General features: G+C 41.7%; 2 protein-coding genes across 3 annotated transcripts in view; one reads left to right on the top strand and one right to left on the bottom strand.

Moving 5' to 3' along the window:
* Positions 1–808: 808 nt before the first annotated feature.
* On the top strand, positions 809–15,984 carry ANGEL2 (angel homolog 2). 2 transcript variants are annotated; one of them, XM_088161189.1, is made up of 9 exons: positions 809–913; positions 2,513–2,949; positions 5,122–5,375; positions 6,617–6,686; positions 8,467–8,888; positions 9,871–9,997; positions 10,660–10,720; positions 12,528–12,691; positions 15,494–15,984. In XM_088161189.1, the coding sequence occupies exons 2-9, from the start codon at positions 2,520–2,522 to the stop codon at positions 15,646–15,648; spliced, it is 1,683 nt and encodes a 560-aa protein (XP_088017315.1). In that variant the 5' UTR covers positions 809–913; positions 2,513–2,519; the 3' UTR covers positions 15,649–15,984. The 2 variants fall into 2 exon arrangements, with proteins under 2 accessions (XP_088017315.1, XP_014732397.2); XM_014876911.2 differs by having other exon boundaries at positions 893–972.
* A 1,140-nt stretch (positions 15,985–17,124) lies between these two features.
* VASH2 (vasohibin 2) overlaps positions 17,125–20,796 on the bottom strand; it is a 33,727-nt gene continuing 30,055 nt past the window's right edge. Inside the window, exon 7 of the mRNA XM_014876913.2 lies at positions 17,125–19,531. Coding sequence (XP_014732399.2) covers positions 19,462–19,531 — 70 coding nt within the window. The 3' untranslated portion in view covers positions 17,125–19,461. The remainder of the gene's footprint in view (positions 19,532–20,796) is intronic.

Genomic DNA, 20,796 nt, shown 5'->3' on the forward strand with positions numbered 1-20,796 from the left:
CAGCGAGGTCTGCAGGGTGGGCAGGCTCCCACCCATCTCTCAGGCCAGCTCTCCTCAGCAGTGCACCTTCAGCTGCATTTTAAAACCTATATTGATATACTTGCTTGGGTGAATGGGGTTTGGTTTTTTTCCTGCAAACACTAAGCAGGGTGCTGCTTGCCCTTGAAATATACTACAGCACCCTGAAACATAGGGCAGCTCTTTCTCAGCCCCTTTGACCCTGCAGGAACACACGGTGATCCCAGGGAGAAGACCACGTATGGAATCTACCACAGAACATGCTGAGTGGCCTACATTTTCAGGTATCGTTAAAGAACACTCCTCATATCACAGCTTGCTAATATCTATTTGTTTCTTGCTAATATCTGTCTGATCCACAAAGATCATCAAAGTCCAACCCCTGGCCCTGCACAGGATATCCTCGAGGGTCACATCCTCGAGGGTCACACCATGTGCCTGACAGCGTTGTCCAAATGCTTCTTGAATTCTGCCAGACTTGGTGCTGTGACCACTTCCTGGGGAGCCTTTTCCAGTGCCTTTCACGCTCTGTGCGAAGAAACTACTGCACGAACACCTCCATGTAAACGCTTCAAAAGCCCGCGATCACGCCGCTTTTGCTGCGCTCCGGAGCGGGCGCGGTCCGGGCTCAGGGGCGTCACCCGCCCGGGGCCGCCATGGCGGCCGGGCCGCGGCGCCGCCCGCCCGGACTAAACATGGCCGCGGGCCCGGCCTTTGGACTACAAGTCCCAGGAGCGAGCGGGAGGGCGCGGCGAGGCCGCGGCCCGTGCGGTATATGAGGCGGCGGCGGGGCGGCCGGAGCGCGGCGGCCGGAGCTGGCGCTGCCCTGGGCTGACCCCCTCGGGGGGTGGCGGGGCGGAGCGGGGCCGGGAGCGGGGCCCGGGCCCGCCGGGAGGTAACAGGGGCTGGGGGCGCTGGTGGGAAATGCCCGCCATTAGGCCGAGCAGGGCCGCGGTAAATAGAGCGCGGCGTGGGGTGTGCTGCTGCCGCGGGTGGGGGCTGCGGGGGTTTGGGAGGGAGCAGCTTCTCAGTGCTTTTCTGTAAAACAAGCGTTCCAGGGGGGTTTTGTAAAGGAGCCATGCCTCTTTTTGCTCCGTGGTAGTGCTGTGGTGTCCGGGGGTGTGTTTTGTTTTTGTGTTGCCGGACTCCATCTGGTGCGCTGTGGCGGAAAAAGGTTATTTCAGGACAAGCGGGTTTTGCTGAAAATTGTATTAGTGATTAGAGGGTGCGCAAAGGAGGGCGATGAAGATGGTGAAGGGCCTTGAGGAGAATCTCTGTGAGGGGCGGCCGAGGTCGTTTTCAGCCCGGAGGAGACTGAGGGAGACCTCATGGCAGTCTGCAACTTCCTTATGAAGGGAAGAGAAGGGACAGGCAGTGATCCCTACTCTGTGGTGCCCAGTGACAGGATCCGACGTTGTGTCGGAGGAGGTTTAGACTGGATATAAGAAAAAGGTTCTTCAGCCAGAAGGTGACTGGGTGCTGGAACAGCTCCCCAGGGAAGTGGTCACAGTACCGGGGAGCCTTTGGACAATGCTCTCAGGCATATGGTGTGTGTGTGTCTGTCTCAGACTCTTGGGGTGTCCTGTGCAGGGCCAGGGCTTGGACTCGATGATCCTTGCAGGTCCCTTCTAACTCTGTGTTCTGTGATTCAGTCATTAGGTATTTCAGCTTATTTGCTCGGCTGGATGAAGCTGGGAGGTTCTCACTTCAGTGCAATTTCAGGCATACCAAGCTTTGTTATCTTTTGCTTATAAGCCCAAAATACATCTTATTTAAACAGCAAGGAAGCTGAGATATTTTTATCACTCAGCTTTCCTTCCCGTGATTTTGTTGAGAGACAGATTTCTTTCTTCTTCTAAAGAAAAAAAAAAAAAAAACAAAAAAACAAAAATCCCACCTTTTTTTATGGCTTTAGTTGCTGAGCTGTGGTTTGCTCTCCTGGGAAATAAATAAAAATACAGATTTAGTCTTAAGCCAGTGCTAGTGATGCCTTGAGACTTAGTACCTTTATTTCCCTGTTGTGTTGGCATTGGGATTTGAGCCAAATCAATGGCTTTCCACACAAAGTTCTGACTGTTTGCAGGAAAATGGTCGTCTCATTCCTTACAAATAGCCTTATGATAAAGTTAATGCAGCATTTACCATTTGTAAAGGTCATTCCTCTGAGCGCTTGAGAGATCTGACACTTGAATTAAACGAGGCAGAAAATAAATTGTAAATAGTTACTGAGACGGATAGGGTTTGGTCACTAAATGGCACTTGTAAATCTGAGGGGGTGAAAAGAATGCGAGATCACTTTGTAAAGTCCCATTTTGCATATAATTTAGATAACTGTTTAAATATCTTGTATGTAAGTGTTTGAATATCTTGTATGCGTTAACTTTTAGAGCAAGAGTATCTTGTGTGAGTCCTGACCAGGATGACTTTGCCTCCCCAGCTTTCTACAGGCAGGTGCAGTTGTGTGCCAGTAATGAAACTTGTGCTTTTTTGGTAGACACTCCATGCTGCCCCGCCATGTGCAGAGGCTGGGCAGAGACTGGATCACCCACTGGAATGGCTCCCAGATACTCGCCTTGAACAGCCCAGTTTCCAGCTGTCTGAGATGGGCAGGACACTATCCTCCCTGGGCCTACTTTCCACTCCCTGTTTCAGCTGATTTTTCAGCAAACTGGAGATTCCCTCCATTTCTTGGACCTTGGAGGCAATTTCAGACCTGTAATTGGCATCTTGATAGCTACACACAAAGTTGTTGCTTTCACCTACCCAACCCCAGTATGAAATCTGAGGGAGAAGAGCCATTGACAAAGAAGAGAAGACTCAGTGGCCAGGATGATACTTCAACTCCTGAACAAGAAACAAACTTGTCTAATCAGAAGGAAGTATCTTGTTTTTCTGTAGCACAGAATGAAGAAAAACATGGCAGCAAGAAAGGTAAAAGATGGTTTTTGCTCATTTTCCCTGTTTATTTGTTATGCTAAATACACCAAATGAATTAGAGTTATGAGCAGTAGTGCCTCCTCCTTCTGAGTTATTGTTTTTCTTGGCACCCCTCTCTCTTAGGAAAGCACGTCTTTAAAATGGTCCAGTTTTGTAATGCTTGTATTACAAATACAAGCATTGTAATACAAAAACTTGTATTTTGTGCTGTCAAACAGTCTACCAGAGCTAAGTTCACTGCACTTGGCAAGAGAACACAGTCAGCTGTTGGAGGGATTGCCCAACCTGGGGAGTCTTGAGCTTGGTTCAGACAACACTCTCTCATGTCTTTGTCACCAGGTCATGTCTGTTAGCTTGGAAGCTCTAAAAAGCCAAATGATTTGGCTGACTTGCTGTAGGGCTGAGCTGGGCTGGCAGTTGTATAGCTTCATTCCAGGTGCTCCACCTGAGCTCTTAAACCCTACTGGACCTGAACTGGTTTCTTTCCAGACCAGTTGAGTTATCTGTGACCTAGAAAACTGAGAATTAATGGACTGAGTTTTAATGGTGCTTGCTTCCAGTGTGATTGTATGATTTTGTTATTACAGCTGTGTTCTGCCACTGGCATGTTAGCAAGTTCTATGTCAGATCACGTCTGACAGAGCAAGCAGCATGTGTGCTTATCCAGATAAATGCAGGAAGAAGTGCAGAATTGTCTACTGGGCTCAGTAGCAAACTTCCATGAAACTTCAAAGTGTCTGTGTTAGCTTATTACAGTTATAGTCTTGTACATAACATCCAAGTATTTTACTGAGTCTTGCATATATTTACAGTTTTGTGTAGTGTGAGACAAATAGAGGGACACAGTCAAAATTATTGCCCTCTTGCATAAATCACTTCCTTAGCAAAATAAACTGGAAATTGTATTATGGCTAAAAAGGGCAGTAGATGCTATCAGCATCCCAAAGGGATTTTTGGACACAAATACCCATAAGGCTTAGAAACATCATATTCATCTTCAGGAGCCAAAGGAAGGGGCTTTAATTTATGCTTTAATTACTGAGTCCTCTTTTAACCCTGCCTGGCATACCTTTATCTGAGAGTGTGGGTGGCATCGTGGTCCTTCCCAGTCACCCTTGTAAGGTGATGCTAATTAAAGATACCTGCTGAGGAGCAATGTGGCTTCTCTCCCCCTATAGAAACAGAGCTTAAAGCCTTGCTGTATTCATTGTAAACACTGAATAATCTAAGCACAGCAATGAAAATAACTACCCAGATAGGACAGATGGCAACAGCTGCAGTCTGCCACTGATTGTTAGCACAGGTAACTGGACCTCAGCTTGCTCTCAGATGAGATCAGATATAAAGGGTGAAAAGCATCTCTTTTAAAGCGTTTTTAAGTGGGGAAACACATTTTTTTAAAAGTAATTGGATGCTTAATGATGGGCAGATATGTTATTATGGATTTTCCTACTAATAGTAAGTATGAAATCAAAAATGGCAGAAAGGTGAAGGAAACCTTTTCAGAAGTTCTTGGTAGTTCTGAGACTTAGTAATTCCTTGATTTCTCAACTCACTAAGGAAAATTGGGTTCGTTATTTGCTTATGGATTCTTGTTTGGGATTCCTGTTTCAGCTTATGGCTGAGTTTTACAGACTACACAGGCTAGAGGTGATTGATGGATTCCTAACCCTTTGTTAGTCATGGATAGAGAGATCAACAAAGTGCCCATATGCTGCCCTAAGGAGTGTATCCCAGGCTGGCATACACCATCTCTGCTGAGGAGGCCGTGGCACCAGGCAGTGTAAGACTCCCAAGAGGCTGGAATTGGCTCACCAGTTTGGCAGCAGGAGCAGGGGGTGTAGTTTGATTGCAACATTCTACTTAGAACATGCCAGTTCCCCAATTTCAAAGCAGTTAAAATCCAAGGCATATAATGGTTTTGTGCTGTTTGTTTTGAAGTTGGGGGTTCTTTTGTTTTTTGTTTGTTTGATTTTTTTTTTTAACTAATGCTTATATAAAATCCATCTTAAACAGAGGGTCTGAATCACTGCTAATTGAATAAGGTTTTCGAATTATTTAAGAGATTTGAAAGACAAATAGTTGTCAGGAGAATGATTTCTAAGAGCAGTAAGAAGTCATATGGTCTATAACATAATTTTTTTCTGCTTCATGTGCTTTTAACAGGAACCATCAAAAGACACTGGGAATATTTCTGTCAGCAGAGTAAAACAATGAAAATTGCTAAAAATAAAGGATCTGACCAAAGCAGTACGGGAAGTGAGGCAACATTTGATTTTACAGTCATGTCCTACAATATTCTCTCACAGAATTTGTTGGAAGACAACTCTCACCTGTACAAACACTGCAGGCAGCGATTGCTGTTCTGGGCATACAGATTTCCCAACATCCTACAAGAAATCAAAGAGCTGGATGCAGATGTGAGTAGAAAATGAGCACATGGATAGTTCTTAAGAACTGATAAACTGAAGTAGCAAATTCTACTACTCTGTACTGGGGTCTGAAAAAACACTGCTGTGGTTTTGGTTAGTTGTAGAGTTTATTGTTTGTTTTTGAGGACACATAAATTGTTGTAATTATAATCAGGAAGTCAAGTCAGTAACATTTTGCTTCAGTAATTTTCAGACCAACAAAAGTTCAGTGGTAGAATCCATCCTGTTTGTGTCAGAAAACAGTACTGAAAAAAAATAGTTATATTAGGGAAGCCACGAAAAAAGCCTTGTACCATTTGGAAAATGCAGTTAAGTTAGTAGGTCGCCTGGAATCTGGAAATTAAAGTCCCTTTCAAGATCTTCCTTTCTTCCTAATTAATTTATATATCCTGTATGCATATATCTTTACAATGAGATACCTTGTTTAGCTTTCTGAGAGGAGCAGCTGCTGGCAGACCCTGGTAGATGCAGGTGCCCTTTCCACAGAGAAATTTCTTGCTAAAGGACATAGATTTTTAACTATTTCATTGGTTGGAACTGCAACCTTAAGTGAAGCAGAGATTTCAGAATATTGCTTGAGATTTGACTCTCCCTTGAGACCTTGAATGAGCTAATGCCAGCTGGGCAAGTGGGATGTGTTGCTGCAGTTCAGCAAGCAGGGGTAACTTGTTCCCCTTTGGCAGCTCAGTCCTTTGTCCCAGTGGTGGTTGTAACTCTGTGTTACTGCAGTGTGCTGGGGGAAAGATCACAGATGCTCACAGATAGAGTTGGACTTGGTGATCCTTGTGGGTCCATTCCAACTCAAAATATTCTGTGTTTCTGTGAACTCTCTTGAATGAATATTTTGAGTTTGATCTTTGGTTCAGTTTCTTATAATATTGAAGCCTGTTTTCCACCTTGTAGTACACCATTGGCCTCTTCATCTCTTCTCCCTGAGCCTTCCCCTGAACTGCTGAGAATGTAGTAGCAAGTTACTATTTTGATTAAATTTAATCTCGCCTCTGAAAATGTCTGTCTGAAAAAGAGTGTGAGGAATTGGGGCCTTCTTCATAATCTTAGTGAGCATTTTCTATAGAAGAGTGAATTCTTTTGTGGGATTATGGAGTCAAAAGGCTTCTGAGATTTTTTTTTTTTTAATACCTATACAGACTGGCCAACAGAGATATGCTGTAGTAACATTTTGATGTACTTACTTACTAATATATTTTAATTGTAAACCTTTGCCTTAGGTGCTCTGCTTACAAGAAGTCCAAGAAGACCACTATAGAGCAGAGATCAAGTCAAGTTTGGAATCCCTGGGTATGATGAAACTCTTAGGACCAATACATTGTCTTCTTCCCTGCAGGGGTAACTTGTTACCCCTTGGGAACTCAGTACTAGCTTCCTCAAAAAAAAAACTCTCATAGATTTTAGAATCAAGTCTTTTGCTATCACTTGCAACAATGTTGTGTATCCTCTGTCATAAATTCATCAGGTCCTCTCTCCACGCTACCTTTATCTTTTTTACCAGTATTCCTATTGGGTAGCTCTTCAAGGGCATGGTTTTTTCTGTCTTGAAACTTTCCAGATCTCAGCACTAAATGTTATCCATGGTCAGTATATAATCATTAGGTTTTTATATGAGTGCTGTCAGTCAGTCTGAATAGACTGTCTTGTCACTATCCCTCATGTGATTTTATGGAAGGAACATGTTGCTAAGGGTTGATTCTGTGGTGATTTAAACTGATCTAAATCTTTTGTAGCCTGCTCCACCTTCGAGTCCCAAGGCCCCGCTTCCATCCTGGCGCTGGCCCTTGTCTGATGCCAGGAGGACATGGGGAAGGAGCAACACTGGACTGATACTTTTTCTTTTTTGCCGAATTGGGGTAGTTTAGTTCCCAGAACTGAGTGTTTGCAAAGAAGAGAGTAATGGCAGTACTGATTGAAATCCACTTGAGACATGAAACAACACTGTGAGGCCATGCTTGTGAGGAGGGCAAGTGAGCTTGTAGCTACTGTACAGGAGGATCTGGAGCTTGCTTTAGCTCTTTCTTTCCCCATCCTTAGCTCCCAGATGCATGTCCTGCCCCTTATTCTGGGCTAGTTCTGGCACTCACTGGTGAAATCCACCAGTCCAGCAGAATAGTATCCAGACTAATTTTATTTTTCTGGGTTTGTTTTCTGTTGCCTTACTGAGTTAGCAGTAAGTGCCACAACAAGTGGCAGGAGCAACATGGCCCGAATCTGGGAGAGGGGAATGGGAATCCCCTGTACCAGCACTGGAGAGCTCACTACTTCACTAAGGTTGTGCTTCATGAATTCATATAGTCTGGGCAGGGCAGAAAACATTTAAAAATGGCAAAAGCTACATACTGTTTCAAGATATAAATTTTTTTCCTTACATAGATAAAGTCTTGATTAAATCTTGTTTAAATCATCTCTACATAAAATGAAGAAATTGGGAAATCACTATTTCTAGATGGACTTGCTTGAACTCCAGCTGTCATTTGATAAATGTCTCTGTTTCCTTGGTGAAAGCTTGCCAGTTGCTGCTCACTGGATAATTCCATAATTATGTAAATATGTTTGAGACCTTTGTTCCATGAATCATTTTAGACATTGACTAATGACTTAGCGTGATTAAGGCTTTTGATTGGTAATGCTTCTCTGGTATTACTCTTAAACCATTCTTGTAACATCCAGAAAAAAACATCAATGCACAAGGCCACTTTTGTGTGCCTTATGGGGAGTTTCTTTGTTGTTTTGTTTTGGGTTTTTTCCAGATGAGGAGATAAGAACATGGCTGGTATCTTAGAGTATGTAGATGTTTACCCACTGCAAAAGGTATTGGACCACGTTTCCTGTCCTGCCTCGCCTCAGCTCAGATTAGGGCAGAAAGAAAATGAGCATCAGTCTATGTGAACTTCATACAGACTTTGGTACTTCAGACTGAGGGTTGACTGTCAATGTGAGGAAAAGCAGCATGAGATTTTTCTAATTTTTTTTGTTTTAAAATCTCTACACAATAGTATTTTATGTGTAATGGTAATGTAATTTTAAATATTTAATGTGATAGTAATAGTAATTGCCTTTCTTGCAGGGTATCACTGTGAGTATAAAATGAGGACGGGCAGAAAACCTGATGGCTGTGCCATTTGCTTCAAAACTTCCAAATTTAGCCTGATTTCCTCAACCCCTGTGGAATTTTTTCGCCGTGACATCCCACTCCTGGACAGGGACAACGTTGGACTGGTGTTGCTGCTGCAGCCCAGATTTCACTGTAAAGCCAGTGCTGCCATCTGTATTGCCAATACACACCTGCTGTACAACCCAAGGAGAGGGGACATCAAACTGACCCAGCTTGCAATGCTCCTGGCAGAGATTGCCAGTGTTGCCCCTCAGAAGGATGGCTCCTTCTGCCCCATTATCATCTGTGGGGACTTCAATTCTGTTCCTGGCTCTCCATTGTACAGATTTATAAAGGAAGGAAAGTTAAATTATGAAGGACTTGCTATAGGGAAGGTAGGCTGTGTTTCTCACTTCTCACCAGAAAAAATGGTTAGTGCTGATTAAAGATAAATATTTGAGTGTTGCTGTGATTGTTTCCATTGCAGTGTCTCTCTCAGTGCCCTCTCTGCAGCCTGCAAAGCAAAAGTTACTGCAATTAAATAACCTTGGATATATTAGCTGTGCCTTAGGGAATATTATATCCTCCTCCAGCATTCTGAAAGGAAAAACTCACCAACAATCATTCCTGAAATGTAGTGAATCCACAGGGTGATACTATCACTGGGTTTGGATGATTTTATCACTGTGTTTAAGTGTCCTAGGCTTTAACTAGGACAAAATAACCTCTTAATCAAAAACCTACTGTGTGCTCTGTGGGAAGATGACTCTTACTGTAGATAAACTTGGTGGCTACAGTAATTGTAAAAGCAAATCTGCAATTAGATGCTGAACCTGAACTGTTTCATGTTAAAAGATGTCTTTTTGTGAGCTCTTATATGCAGCTGTTGGATGTATCACATGCTATGTAATAGGAGTGACTGAGCTACGTGAAATGAGAAAACATGACCAAAAAATAGCCCTGCTGGTTGTTCTTTGCTAGTGGGGACTTGATTCAAGCCCCCACTTGCCTTGACTTGCTCACAGAAGGATCAGCATCCTGAAGCTGAAGTGTCCGTGCTGGGTAGCTCTGTATATGCTGAGCCAGTGCCATCACATTGTTAAAAATGTCCTTGGAAGTGTCTCAATGTCACAAGAACCATCTGGAAAAATAGGGTACCTGCAAAGAACTTGCTAAGGTTAAACAGAGTAGATGTACAAAAAGGGTGTTATTTTTACAGGGATTTGACTCATCAAAGAATTATTCTAAGGGGCTGGGCCTTATTCTTTAAACTTTACCAAAAATTTTCACTTATTTTTGGTTTGTTTGGTGGGGGGTTTTTTTATTCTGTTTTTAAATCAGGTTTCTATCTGAAAAAGCTTCTGTTGTCTTTCTTAGGTCTCTGGACAAGAACAGTTTCCAAGGGGACAAAGAATCTTATCTATTCCAATTTGGCCAAAAAAATTAGGTATTTCACAAAACTGTGTGTATGAAATAAAACAGCAAGAAAAGGAAGAAAATGCAGGTCAGTTTTTGGATTAATGAATTTTTGTGAGTATCAGGTATCATTCAGGTAGTACTGAAAACCATACGTTCTGTTTTAGTGGGGGTAAAAAGTTAGTCTTGAGCTTGCAAAACTTCCTTGTTGGAGTCATGAGAGTGTAAAATGATTTATTCACATAAACTTTTAAAATTTGAATCTTTATAAGATAATAGTTAGAAATTTCCCTTCAGGAATTGGTGTGTAATGTTTAAACTCCATGTTTGCATCCTGAAAGCCAGCTGTGCTGTGAGTGGGAAGAAGGAGGTGAAGGAATGCAGCACATGGACATAGTGTGAACCTGCATTCTGTCTCACTGTCTATGAATTATAGTATTGGCACTTCATGGAACAGTTGGGAAAAGCAAGTGATTCCTTGCTGAGTATGGCTGTATCTTTTATCCACTATTTTTTTCTTTGACAGAAAAAGCAATTTTAAATGAATGGGACATAATATAAAAGAGTCTTTAGAGGGGATGTTACTAATGGAACAGAAAAATTTAATCCGACTTGGTGAATTGCATCTTGCCTGCTACAAGTGTACTTAAAGATACTATTTTTTTTTCCTGTAGCTTTTCTGTAGCTCTTCAGTCTTGGTCTCACTTATATCCTATTTTAAATGTAAATTGAATTTTTTTTATTTTGCAGGAGAAAAATTGGAAGCAGCAAAACCGGATAACACTCAGGAGATTGTAATAGCATCTGAAAAGTATGTATTGGGGAAAAATATGGAAGCCCTTGGCTGGTTACTTGGGGGTTGGTTTTGGTTTTAGACCAAATTTGTATCTGATTCCAGCTGTGGATACCTCATGATCACCCAACCCAGTCTGTCCTTTTGGCAAAAACATAACTGTTCATTTAAACATGAAAAGGGTGATCAGACAGCAAAAGACTAGATCTGGCAATAATGGAATGTGTGTTCTTTCAGGAACTTGCAGATATTTTTTCAGAATGTAGGGCTGAGGTGTCAGTGTAGAGGGTACTTTTTGTCTGCTTATTAAAAGAATGCTTCTGGCATTTTTTGTCACTTCTTGACATAAACAGAACATCATCTGCTGTAGGGACATTGCAAGAAACGTGTGAACTTCATTTCATTTGCAGAAACCATATTTTTAAAAGAGGGAGAGGAAAAGAATAAACCAGTGTTGTCCAGCTGCTACAGTATTGGCACTTCTCTCTTTTCATTGTTTTTGACACACTGGTTTATGGATGTAGTAAAATCCTATCATACAGTGTGAAACTGGGATGAATGAGGGAAAGGAACTGGAAAGGTCATAAAATTCTTCCTTGTCATGAGTTCTGTGGAAAAAATTAGGTTCTTTGAGTCTGAGAAATGTGGAGTATTATGGATTTGGTAATACAACTTCGACTCAGAAGGAGGAAGCCATTGCTAGGATGCTTTTTGAAAGCAAGAATATATTTGCATTTACCAAACTGGTAAAGGCATATAAAGTAAGGCATAGAAGAAGGAAATTGCCCTAAATGTATGTATGGGATGTCAGGCTCCAAATCAGCCATTTCTTACCAGAAATGAGATCTTGGTCTCACTGCAGATAGTCATATTAGAGCTCCTGGTGATGAAAAAGGCGTCATGGCATTTCTGAGAGAAGAAGTAGATAACAGACAGGAAGCCCTATGATACAGTTTAAATCCATAGCATGCTGAATGCTTCTTGCAGGTTTTTTTCCCTTCATCTTAAAAAGGATGTCTTGAAGCAAAAGCAGAAATTGCTGCTTTTCTGTGTTGTACCAACTGGCATGTTTATCTCTGATCTGAATCAGGCAAGGTAACATGCTGATTTTTTTAATTGCTTGGGTTTCAACCAGAACACATTGCAGCCCATGTTTAAAATGCAAGATGAGGCAGGTACAGCTGAGGGATGGATGATTTGCAGAGATGATGGAAGCAAATATCTGAGAGACAGGAGTTCTTTTGCTGAAAGGTGCAATTTTGCAGTTGGCTTTAAAGATTGAAAAGACAGGTGAGACAAGATGGGCTGAACTCAAGAGGAACAGACAAATGATGGGGAGACAGAAAATGGGAGCCTGAGTAGAAGAAAGACAAGCATAGCCTAAGCTGGAAGCTTGAAACCTCTAGCTTGGGGTAGGAGGAAACCTCTAAATATCTGAATTTCTCTTTTTGCTGAAGGGCCTGGTTAGATGAGTTTGTGTTTTGTTGCTGTCATATGAGCTGCTTTCATGGACATTTCTGCCTGTGTGTCAGGGAGAGATTGCTGAGTGAGGACACGTTATGCTACAGAATGTATATGGAGTTGAAAGCTAGCTATAATTCAAGTGTCAGCTAAGCCAGTTCTGATCAGCACTTCTACTTGAAAATGCTGCCTGCATTTTGCCTTCAGAGTGGCAAAATGGGATGGCTTGCAGGAAAGAAACACTGGTTTGCATATCCAGATAATTAATTCTGTTTGTAACCAGGAACTATTTGGTATTTCTTCATTGCTTATTCCTTCTTGGTAATGCAAGAAAATAAAATTCTTTTCTTTGATGTCTCTTTAGGTTGTCTTCAAAATTGCAGCACCATTTTAAGTTGTCTTCAGTCTATTCTCATTACTTCCCTGAAACTGGGATACCAGAAGTGACAACTTGTCATTCCCGAAGTGCTGTCACCGTGGATTATATCTTCTATTCTGCAGCAAATGATGATACTGCTGCCCAGCCAGGTAAAGAAACCAACTTTTAATTCTCATAAATGCTAAACAAGAATATTTGTTTGCTGTTGTAAGAGAAGTGCAGTGATAATTTCATCCATGTGAAGTACCTCAGAGGTTTGTGGTAGTGCTTTGAATGTCAGCTGTTACCTGAGAAATGTGGCTGGCCTTGTCAGCTCACCACAGCTGGAATTGTAGTGCCACACAGGACAAACCTTTTAATCTGACTGAACATTCCTGTAGTTCCTGTCTCAGCATGAAGACAAGCTGGAGGTACAGGAAAGCAGCATCTGAGAAATACTGCTGTCAGTAGTGCAGGCCAGACCTACAGTAAGGCAGTGTTCCCAATCATCTCATCAACACAATGGTGAACAGCAATTTATGATGTGCATTAGAACTGATAAACGAACCTTTTCCTGGCAATTTACTTCTCAGCTTTGTCTTGCAGTAATTTCGGCCAAGTAAAACTCTTGGCCTTTGCTCTGAGCACGGTCACTGGCACAGGCCCAGCTGTCACTCTCCGGTTTGCAGTTGCAGCTAAAAGTCACCAGATGGTGCAAGAAAGTCGCAGTAGCTCTATGGGAATTTCGTGATGGGTATCCCAGTGTTTCTCCATCCTTCTGAGCAGTTTGCTTTCCATGCCCTCACGAGTTCTGTGTTCATGCCGTCAACAAACGTCAGAGCAGTGCTAGCACATAAATGTCTCTGCAGAACTTGGAGCAGAGAAACCTGGATTCCATTCCTGATCCCACTGTAAAGTGCAACTGATTTTTATAAATTAGCATTGTTTTCAGTATGTGGAATGAAAACACTGCCTTCATCTTTCATAACTTGGGACTAGATTGTTAAAATTTATTGAGTCAAATCACAAAAGTCTTATTTGTCATAGCATGCACAGTAAATGCTTCCTTAATGTAAAATGGGAAATAGAAAAGCTTTGACTGAAAAACCACAATATGGGAAGTATTTAAATGACTTCTGAATGCCACATGATTTAATAGAGTGCTGTGGGATTGCAGAGTGCATCCCTGCACAAAATTTTTTTCCTAATTGACCTGTTTATATATTTTTTGTACCATCATCATTGCTCCAGCAGAGATACAGCACTTTTTTCCTTTTTGCATATGTATTACAAATAGATGGTTTCCACACCAGAGCACAGAATGGAACCAAACTTGAATTTTCCAGCTACTTTAAACTAGTATAGTTTTTATTCATGAGCTCTTAGAAATTAAGCCATGCTTTGGATTTTCAGTTTTCTAATGACCTCTATTTAAAGTTGCCAAAGTCTGTCCAAGTAAATTTTAAATGTGGTCTAGGCTCACAGATTGTTTTTTTCCATTTAAAGGGTTGTATTTTAAAATATTCATGCTTTATTCTGTCATGTTTAGCCAAATATTTGATTTAGTATTCAGGATTTCCTGTAATCAGGGTTCAGTATCTACCTGAGTCCTGCAGGGCACAATTTTGCTGAGTGTTCTGGGTACATTAATCACTGCATGGAGACCAAGCTCTCTGTGGCAACAGACTGCTCCTTTGTAGATATGCAGGTGCTGTCCCAAATGATAAATTTGTCTCAAGACCTGGTGGACCTGGTGTGCTCTAGAGCTGCCAAGAGATCTTTGCAGTAAAAAAACTTTTCTTTAGAGCAGCAAAGAGCTGCTTGGTTGTTAAGGTCTGGAAAGCTGGTAGATGGCTAAGGATGAAGCTGTTAGAATCTCTGAGGAGTTCAGCAGTTGCTGGATAGTCTTGTAAAGTATCTCTTGGGAAGCCAGTACCAGGTTCAGCCAGTAAGTTCTGAATTTGTTGAGAACTTTCACACAGAAAGTATTTCTGTCAAAAGTTACAGCTGCAGTTTGTGCTGGTCCTGAAAGCACTCAACTTGCCCAGCATCATGGCTGCAGTGTGAAAGCAATAGGCAGGGCTGCTGAGTAGCTGTCTAACTTGAATACCATGAATTGGCTGGAAACAGTTGCCATCAATGGCCCAATGTCCAGGTGGAGACAAGTGACATTCCTCAGGGGTCAGTAATGGGACCAGTGCTGCCCCATCCCTGGAAGTGTCCAAGGCCAGGCTGGATGGAGCTCTGAGCAACCTGGTCTACTGGAAAGTGTCCCTTGCCCGTGGCAGGGGGGTTGGAACTAGATGGTCCCTAAGATCCCTTCCAACCCACACCATTCTGTGTAATTGCAAGGCTGGAGTAGTGTTCCACTCTTGCATGAGCAGTGTGGTGTTTCACCTGGGGAAGGAGGTCAGGATGGGTTTCTTAGGTAGTTACAGGAATAGGTAGCAGGAGAGAATGGAGATCCTGTTCTTATGATGAACAGCTAGAAAGGGAATAGAAAGCTAGAATGCCTTCATCTTTATGAGCAAAAGTGTCTGTATGACCTGCCTGCTGGGGAACTGTGTGCTTGAGGATACAGAAACAAAATGTTACGTGAAACAGTGACTCTAAAAAGATACTTAACTTCACAAGTCTCAGCTCTGTTTAGCAATGCTGTTATTTAAAGTAATGGACTGGATTATATGAGGCTTTTTCAGGGGAGTTACAATGAACAAATGAATGCATTTTCCTTTTTATTTCTATTTACATCTCTGAAAAATAGTGTCCTTCTGAATACTCTGAGCTCTACTGATGAAACTGTACTCTGAGTCGAAAAAGAATTTCTGAACTGTCTTACTGCTGATTTTGCATGGAACAGTAGCAACTTTGGATTATTGCTGCCATACTGTTTTCCTCCTTCTACAACTGTAGGAACGTGTGGTATTGCCTGCACTGATGACCACTTCCTTTTGGTTTGTTTTTTCTAATAGGAGCAGAGGATTCTTTTTGTGGAGGTCTGAAACTTCTTGGCAGGCTGGCACTTGTAACAGAGAAAGATCTCTGGACTGTTAATGGTCTTCCCAATGAAAATAACTCTTCTGACCACCTGCCACTGCTAGCAGAGTTCAGGCTTATTGAACGGTAATATTCAAAGGACTTTTGGTGTAGGTAAAGTTCCCTTTACTTTCTCTCTTCCTGGGATGATTATTATTTTTAAAAGGTTAATTCAAGCACTGCTGGTCCAGTTTAAATAAGTTTGCCTGCATGCTGATTTGTTAATGTTGTGTAGACTTTCTAAAGGGACTTTTTTTAAAAAAACTGTTTAATTTACTTTATGAAGTCTTTTGGGGAGAAAAGATTTTACATCAGCTTTCTCTTTGATAAAGGAAAACATCTGTGCCAGACTCAAAATGGCATTATTTTTCATGGATATGTTGTAAATTATTTTTATTGTAAATCACAGTAAAAAGGACTATTCTGAGAACTGTGTGTTTCTTCAAGCAAAGGGGAATGTGTTTGTGTGCCTGCAGCATTTTACAATGAGTTGAAAATGTTTTACTGCAAACATGCTCTGTGGACACTTCCACCTTAACACTTCTGCAAGGGAATTTACTCAGTGGTGTCAGTGCAGAGGCTGCAAGACTGAACTTTCAAAGGCAGAAAGGCATATAGGCAAATATTTATGCTTTAAGAATTTGCTGCTTAAAATTGTAAGGGCTTAAATACAGGTAGCATTCAATCTTTTTAAAATACCTGAATCTTTTTTAAAATATCTGAAATAAAGCTAAGCTTAATGATCACACCACATCACAGGAGACTTAATTGATCTATTGTAGGAGAAAAAAAAATAGCCTTTGACATCTTGAGGTTTCGTACATATCGAACAACTCGTGACAGGGTAGTTTTTTTTCCATTTAATTATTTTAAATGCCAGGTTCTATCTTGAAATGACAGATCCTGAGGTATGAAATGATCAAGGTTTTTTATTTACTCTCACATTACATTCTGTGTAAAATACAATTTACAAAGTAATTTTTAAAAAGCCACCAGACTGTCTGAATAGGAAACATAGGGGGGCTGGAAACAAATCTTGTAATTTGGTCAACCTACACATGGATGTGTATGTAGAACCAACTTTGAAGTAACAGAGTTGTCTTTCAGTGTAGTGCTGGAAAACCTGCACCCATTCAGACATTTGTCTCCCAGAAGCACTTGTGGAATTTTCATCTGTGTTCCCTTTCCCTGACTGCAGACAACTGGAATTACTTTGTGCTTGGAGAATAATGCAGGAAGTACAGTAGTAGTAATAATAAAACCTGTTGAATTAAAGAAGTTTCTCAGCATTCCATTACAAAATATGAGCACCTACTGCAACATTCAGCTTACATTGCTGAACTTTTGTCATAGTCATAGCTTCTACCTGTTAACAGCCAGGTTGATGCTGAGGATGACAGCCTGTTTGGTCCTGGATGCTGACTGGTTTCAAGCATCTGAGTAATCTCATAGATGCCAGCATACTTAGAGGCAAGAGATTTCTGGGTACATCCAGGCTACAGCTAAAAATACTGTTCAGTTGTAGCAACCCTTGTTAAGAGCAAGGACAGAGACAACAAGTCAGTCATTAAAAAAAAGATTACCATGATACTTTTATTGAAGTTTCATGCTGTGCATATACAAATGATGAGAAAAAGCCCAAAAAGTCATGCATGTTTTTCTATACTATTTGACCACTTTGTTGTCACTTGAACCACACTTAAGACAAATGCCATCATAAGCAAGTTTCAAGAGAATATTTCAGCAGAACTTTAAACAAGAATCAAAAGCAATTTGTCAACACACCTACAGAATTAAAAAGCTTCCGTATCAGTTAAGAGAAAATAAATTGTGCTGGACAAGGGTAGAAACTATATACAACCATTATTTGAGCTGAAGTAAACCATGGTTTCATAGAAAAAACTTGCAACGTATCAGGTAACATTGTGCTATAGGATACAGCTGATCAAAAGTTTTTCCACATCATTTTATCCATTAGAAGTCATAAAAAATTGTTTGGGTCACAAGACACTGAGCAGCACAAAGTTTGAAACTGAAACTCTGCAACTGATGTCAAATTACACAAGAATTTCTACCAAAACTGTATTTCGCTCTCTTCAGCTTCACTCCTTAACCAGAAAAAAATCCTTACTGTGCACACAGGAGTGGAAAAGTTTAGAGAAAGAGGGATGGGAAAGGCCTTCCTCTTATTGATATGGTAAACTTGGATAAAGAAGTGTTACACTTTTGAAAAGTTTTCTTTCTCCAGCTTCTGGAGTCTTAATTAGTAGAAAGCCTTTCACTGGCTGTAGGAGGTTGCTGGGTCTTGGCTTTTTCTTCCTGTCCTAGGCAGATGAAATTCAGTCTTTTGAGCAACGAGGTCTGTGTACAAGCAGTTCTTTCCTTCTGTATTCATTCATTTTCTGGCTGATAGAAGTGTTTTAGGAGCTTAAATCATTCAGTTTGAATAAGCATTACTGTCAGTCTGTAACAGCATCCATCTTCATCGAATCCTAAAAAAGTAAGTGCCCAGGAGGGCAGGTACACCAGGCCCATGGCAGCATCATCTATGAGCACAGCACAAAGAGTAGAGGCAGGACATGTACAATAATCCAGTTTATATTTAGGCACCTAATGAAACATTTCCAGGAATGCAGCACTTGAATGCTTCCAGAGAACTTCACTAAGTCGAATGGTGAACCCCAGTGAGTCTTACCACGTCACTTGAGAACACTGCTGTCCATCACAGTCCTTAGCCAAGTCTTACACAAAACAGCTGAGCAGAGAGGAAGCAGACAAGCTTGATTTTCATCTATTTCAGCCATACTTCCTTATTCAAGTCTGACTAAGCAGTTGTTACTGGGACAGATGTAGGAAAGCTCCCTGCACAGCACAGCAGAAGGTTAACTTCAGCCTGCCGTGCCTGATTTAATATAAGGTGTCACAGCATCCCCATCAGAGACTGCTCAGCCTTTCAAAGACAAGGTTCAAATCTGCACATAAATGTGGAGGGAAAAGCACACAGACTCAGGTTAGCAATTCCCACAGTTTTTCCATTATTCCAGGTACTACACATATGAGAAAAAAGCTGACTTGTCTCTACAAAACAGCAATCTCTATGTTTTGTGCTTCGGCGGTGTAGTTCAGAAAGACTAAAAGCTTGTGAAAAACGTATTTAAAAAATTATGAAAGTTTAAAAATCCATTATTCATCAATTATCATCATTTAAAAAACCTCAAATCTTGCCTAACAAGATGTCAGTGTTAAGAATACACTTGCATATTACTTAACATCTTTCGGCAACATGCAGAAAATAATAATACAGGTGGCAGTAAAACATCCAGTGCTGTTTTAATACTCCCAGTAATGCTGGGAAACAGTACAAATTATGTAGAAAACAATAATACTGACAGTTTTGCATATCTATTAAGTCTAGTGAGGTAATATTGATACTTTAAAAACTTATGCCACTTCTGCACTGCTTGCTTTTATTGCTGAATTAAAAATAGTGAATGTGATTTTTTTTTAATTGCACTGCACCCCAGCACATCTTAATACTAAGAATATGATTCATTAGTTATTCCAATGCTACCACCCAGCACAAGGCTAAGTTAAATTAACACTTGTACAGGGAAATTATATTTGAAGAAACTCGCACCACTGGAGGTACCTGCTACATGATGGAGAGAAAAAAAATCTCATATCCTGGCAAATCTAATTTTAGGTTCTCTTCACTGATGCCTTTTCTATAAATTGAAATAAATACTGCCACCAAAAAAAATTACCCCCTATTTTCTAGGTCAAACTTTTATTGTGAGAGTACATAAGTTAATAACTAGTCCCATTCCTTTTTCCTTCCAAGGGAGTGCAGGTAAAGTGCAGCGGCAGCAGCGGGAAGCCCTCTGGAGTCCGTGGTGTGGCTGTGTCAGATGCGGAGCTGGTAGCCCACCTCGTTGAGTGTAGCCAGGTCTCCTTTCTTGTCCAGCACCGCAGGCCTGTGCACAGGGAGGGAAGAGGGCACAGCAGTCACACAGGGAAAGCCTTGCCTCAGAGGAGGGCTGGATGGATGCTGTCATCTTAAACACAATCCTGGGAAATCTGCTACAGGAACTACTGTGCTAGAGCTATCTGTGTGTTGCCTCTGAAGCCACGCACCAGTGAAGGACAAGCTGTGCCATGCTGGGATCCAGGATGTGAGCCTGAAGCACCACCTCCTCCTGACTTGTGAGAGGGTCTGAATAAGTAGCTAAGACTGGACACACGTCATCTGTCATTTACCCCGGAGCAGGACTCTGGCTTTTAGAATAAAGCTGAAACAGCTGAGAGCAAACAGGCAGGGTCTCTCACATGGCCACTGCTTGTTGGCTCTCCCAGCCTGCCCCTTCCTCCTGGCTGGGTCTGTGTGAAGGGCTGGAGCCCACCAAATAGAAAACACAGGGTGGACTCCCTTCAGTCTCCTGGCATCCAACATTCTGACACCATTCACCTGAGTCATCACACACATGGATGTTGTTAGACCATTTAAGTATTTCAACAGCCTGAACCAAAGGAAACTTTGAGCTGTCAGTCTCTCTTCTTAGCAAGCAAGGCAAACACTTCAGCAACAAAGTTGTCAAACCAAAACTATCCAGCTGATTAATAGTCTGTGGATGCTCTGATCTGAGAGCTTATTGCAGGCTCTTGGCTGTTTTCACACTAAGCCGTCTGTTTGCTTTTCTAAAGACAGACATTATTTAAAGCACACATTTCTCTAGTACTCTATAGCACGTCTGCTTCCCTGCAGAAACACAGCTAAAGCCCCAGTAGTACAATGGGATGCTGATCATGGCTCCAGTGCTTTCAGCTCCTCAGCCCTGGTTTCCAGCTCTCTGTGTTTGCTCTTTGCTCACTGTGCAGCAGATGTGACCCCTGAGTTTGCACATGCAGGCTGGCGCTTATCTCCCTGCTGCAGGCTGCCAGCCCATTCCCACTAGAGCAGCTCAGGGCAGCAGCAGGGCCCCCAGAGAGGAAGCAGTACCACAGGCAGGCTGGAAATCAGGGAAAGCCCAGCCCTGTCTGTGGCACACACCAGGGAGAGCTGTACTGCTGCAGCCCCAGGAACGGGGGGTGTATAGCTCACACACACATGTGCAACAGAGCCTCTGAAATATTTTTTAAATTCTTTGATTCAATAAGGATTTTTTTTAATTATAATTTTCTTTTTAAGAGCAGAACTGCTAACACCAGATTCCTGCTGAGAATCTGCTCATCATTTGAGAGC

The sequence above is a fragment of the Sturnus vulgaris genome, chromosome 3 (genome assembly GCF_052056855.1).
Source record: "Sturnus vulgaris isolate bStuVul1 chromosome 3, bStuVul1.hap1, whole genome shotgun sequence".
Classification (NCBI taxonomy): domain Eukaryota; kingdom Metazoa; phylum Chordata; class Aves; order Passeriformes; family Sturnidae; genus Sturnus; species Sturnus vulgaris.

Bases quoted from the DNA above. Each gene is read 5' to 3' on its own strand.
- ANGEL2 (XM_088161189.1), top strand. From the start codon at position 2,520: ATGCTGCCCCGCCATGTGCAGAGGCTGGGCAGAGACTGGATCACCCAC. The intron at 2,950-5,121 runs GTAAAAGATGGT...TGCTTTTAACAG, and splicing joins AAAACATGGCAGCAAGAAAG to GAACCATCAAAAGACACTGG. The intron at 10,721-12,527 runs GTATGTATTGGG...ATGTCTCTTTAG, and splicing joins ATTGTAATAGCATCTGAAAA to GTTGTCTTCAAAATTGCAGC.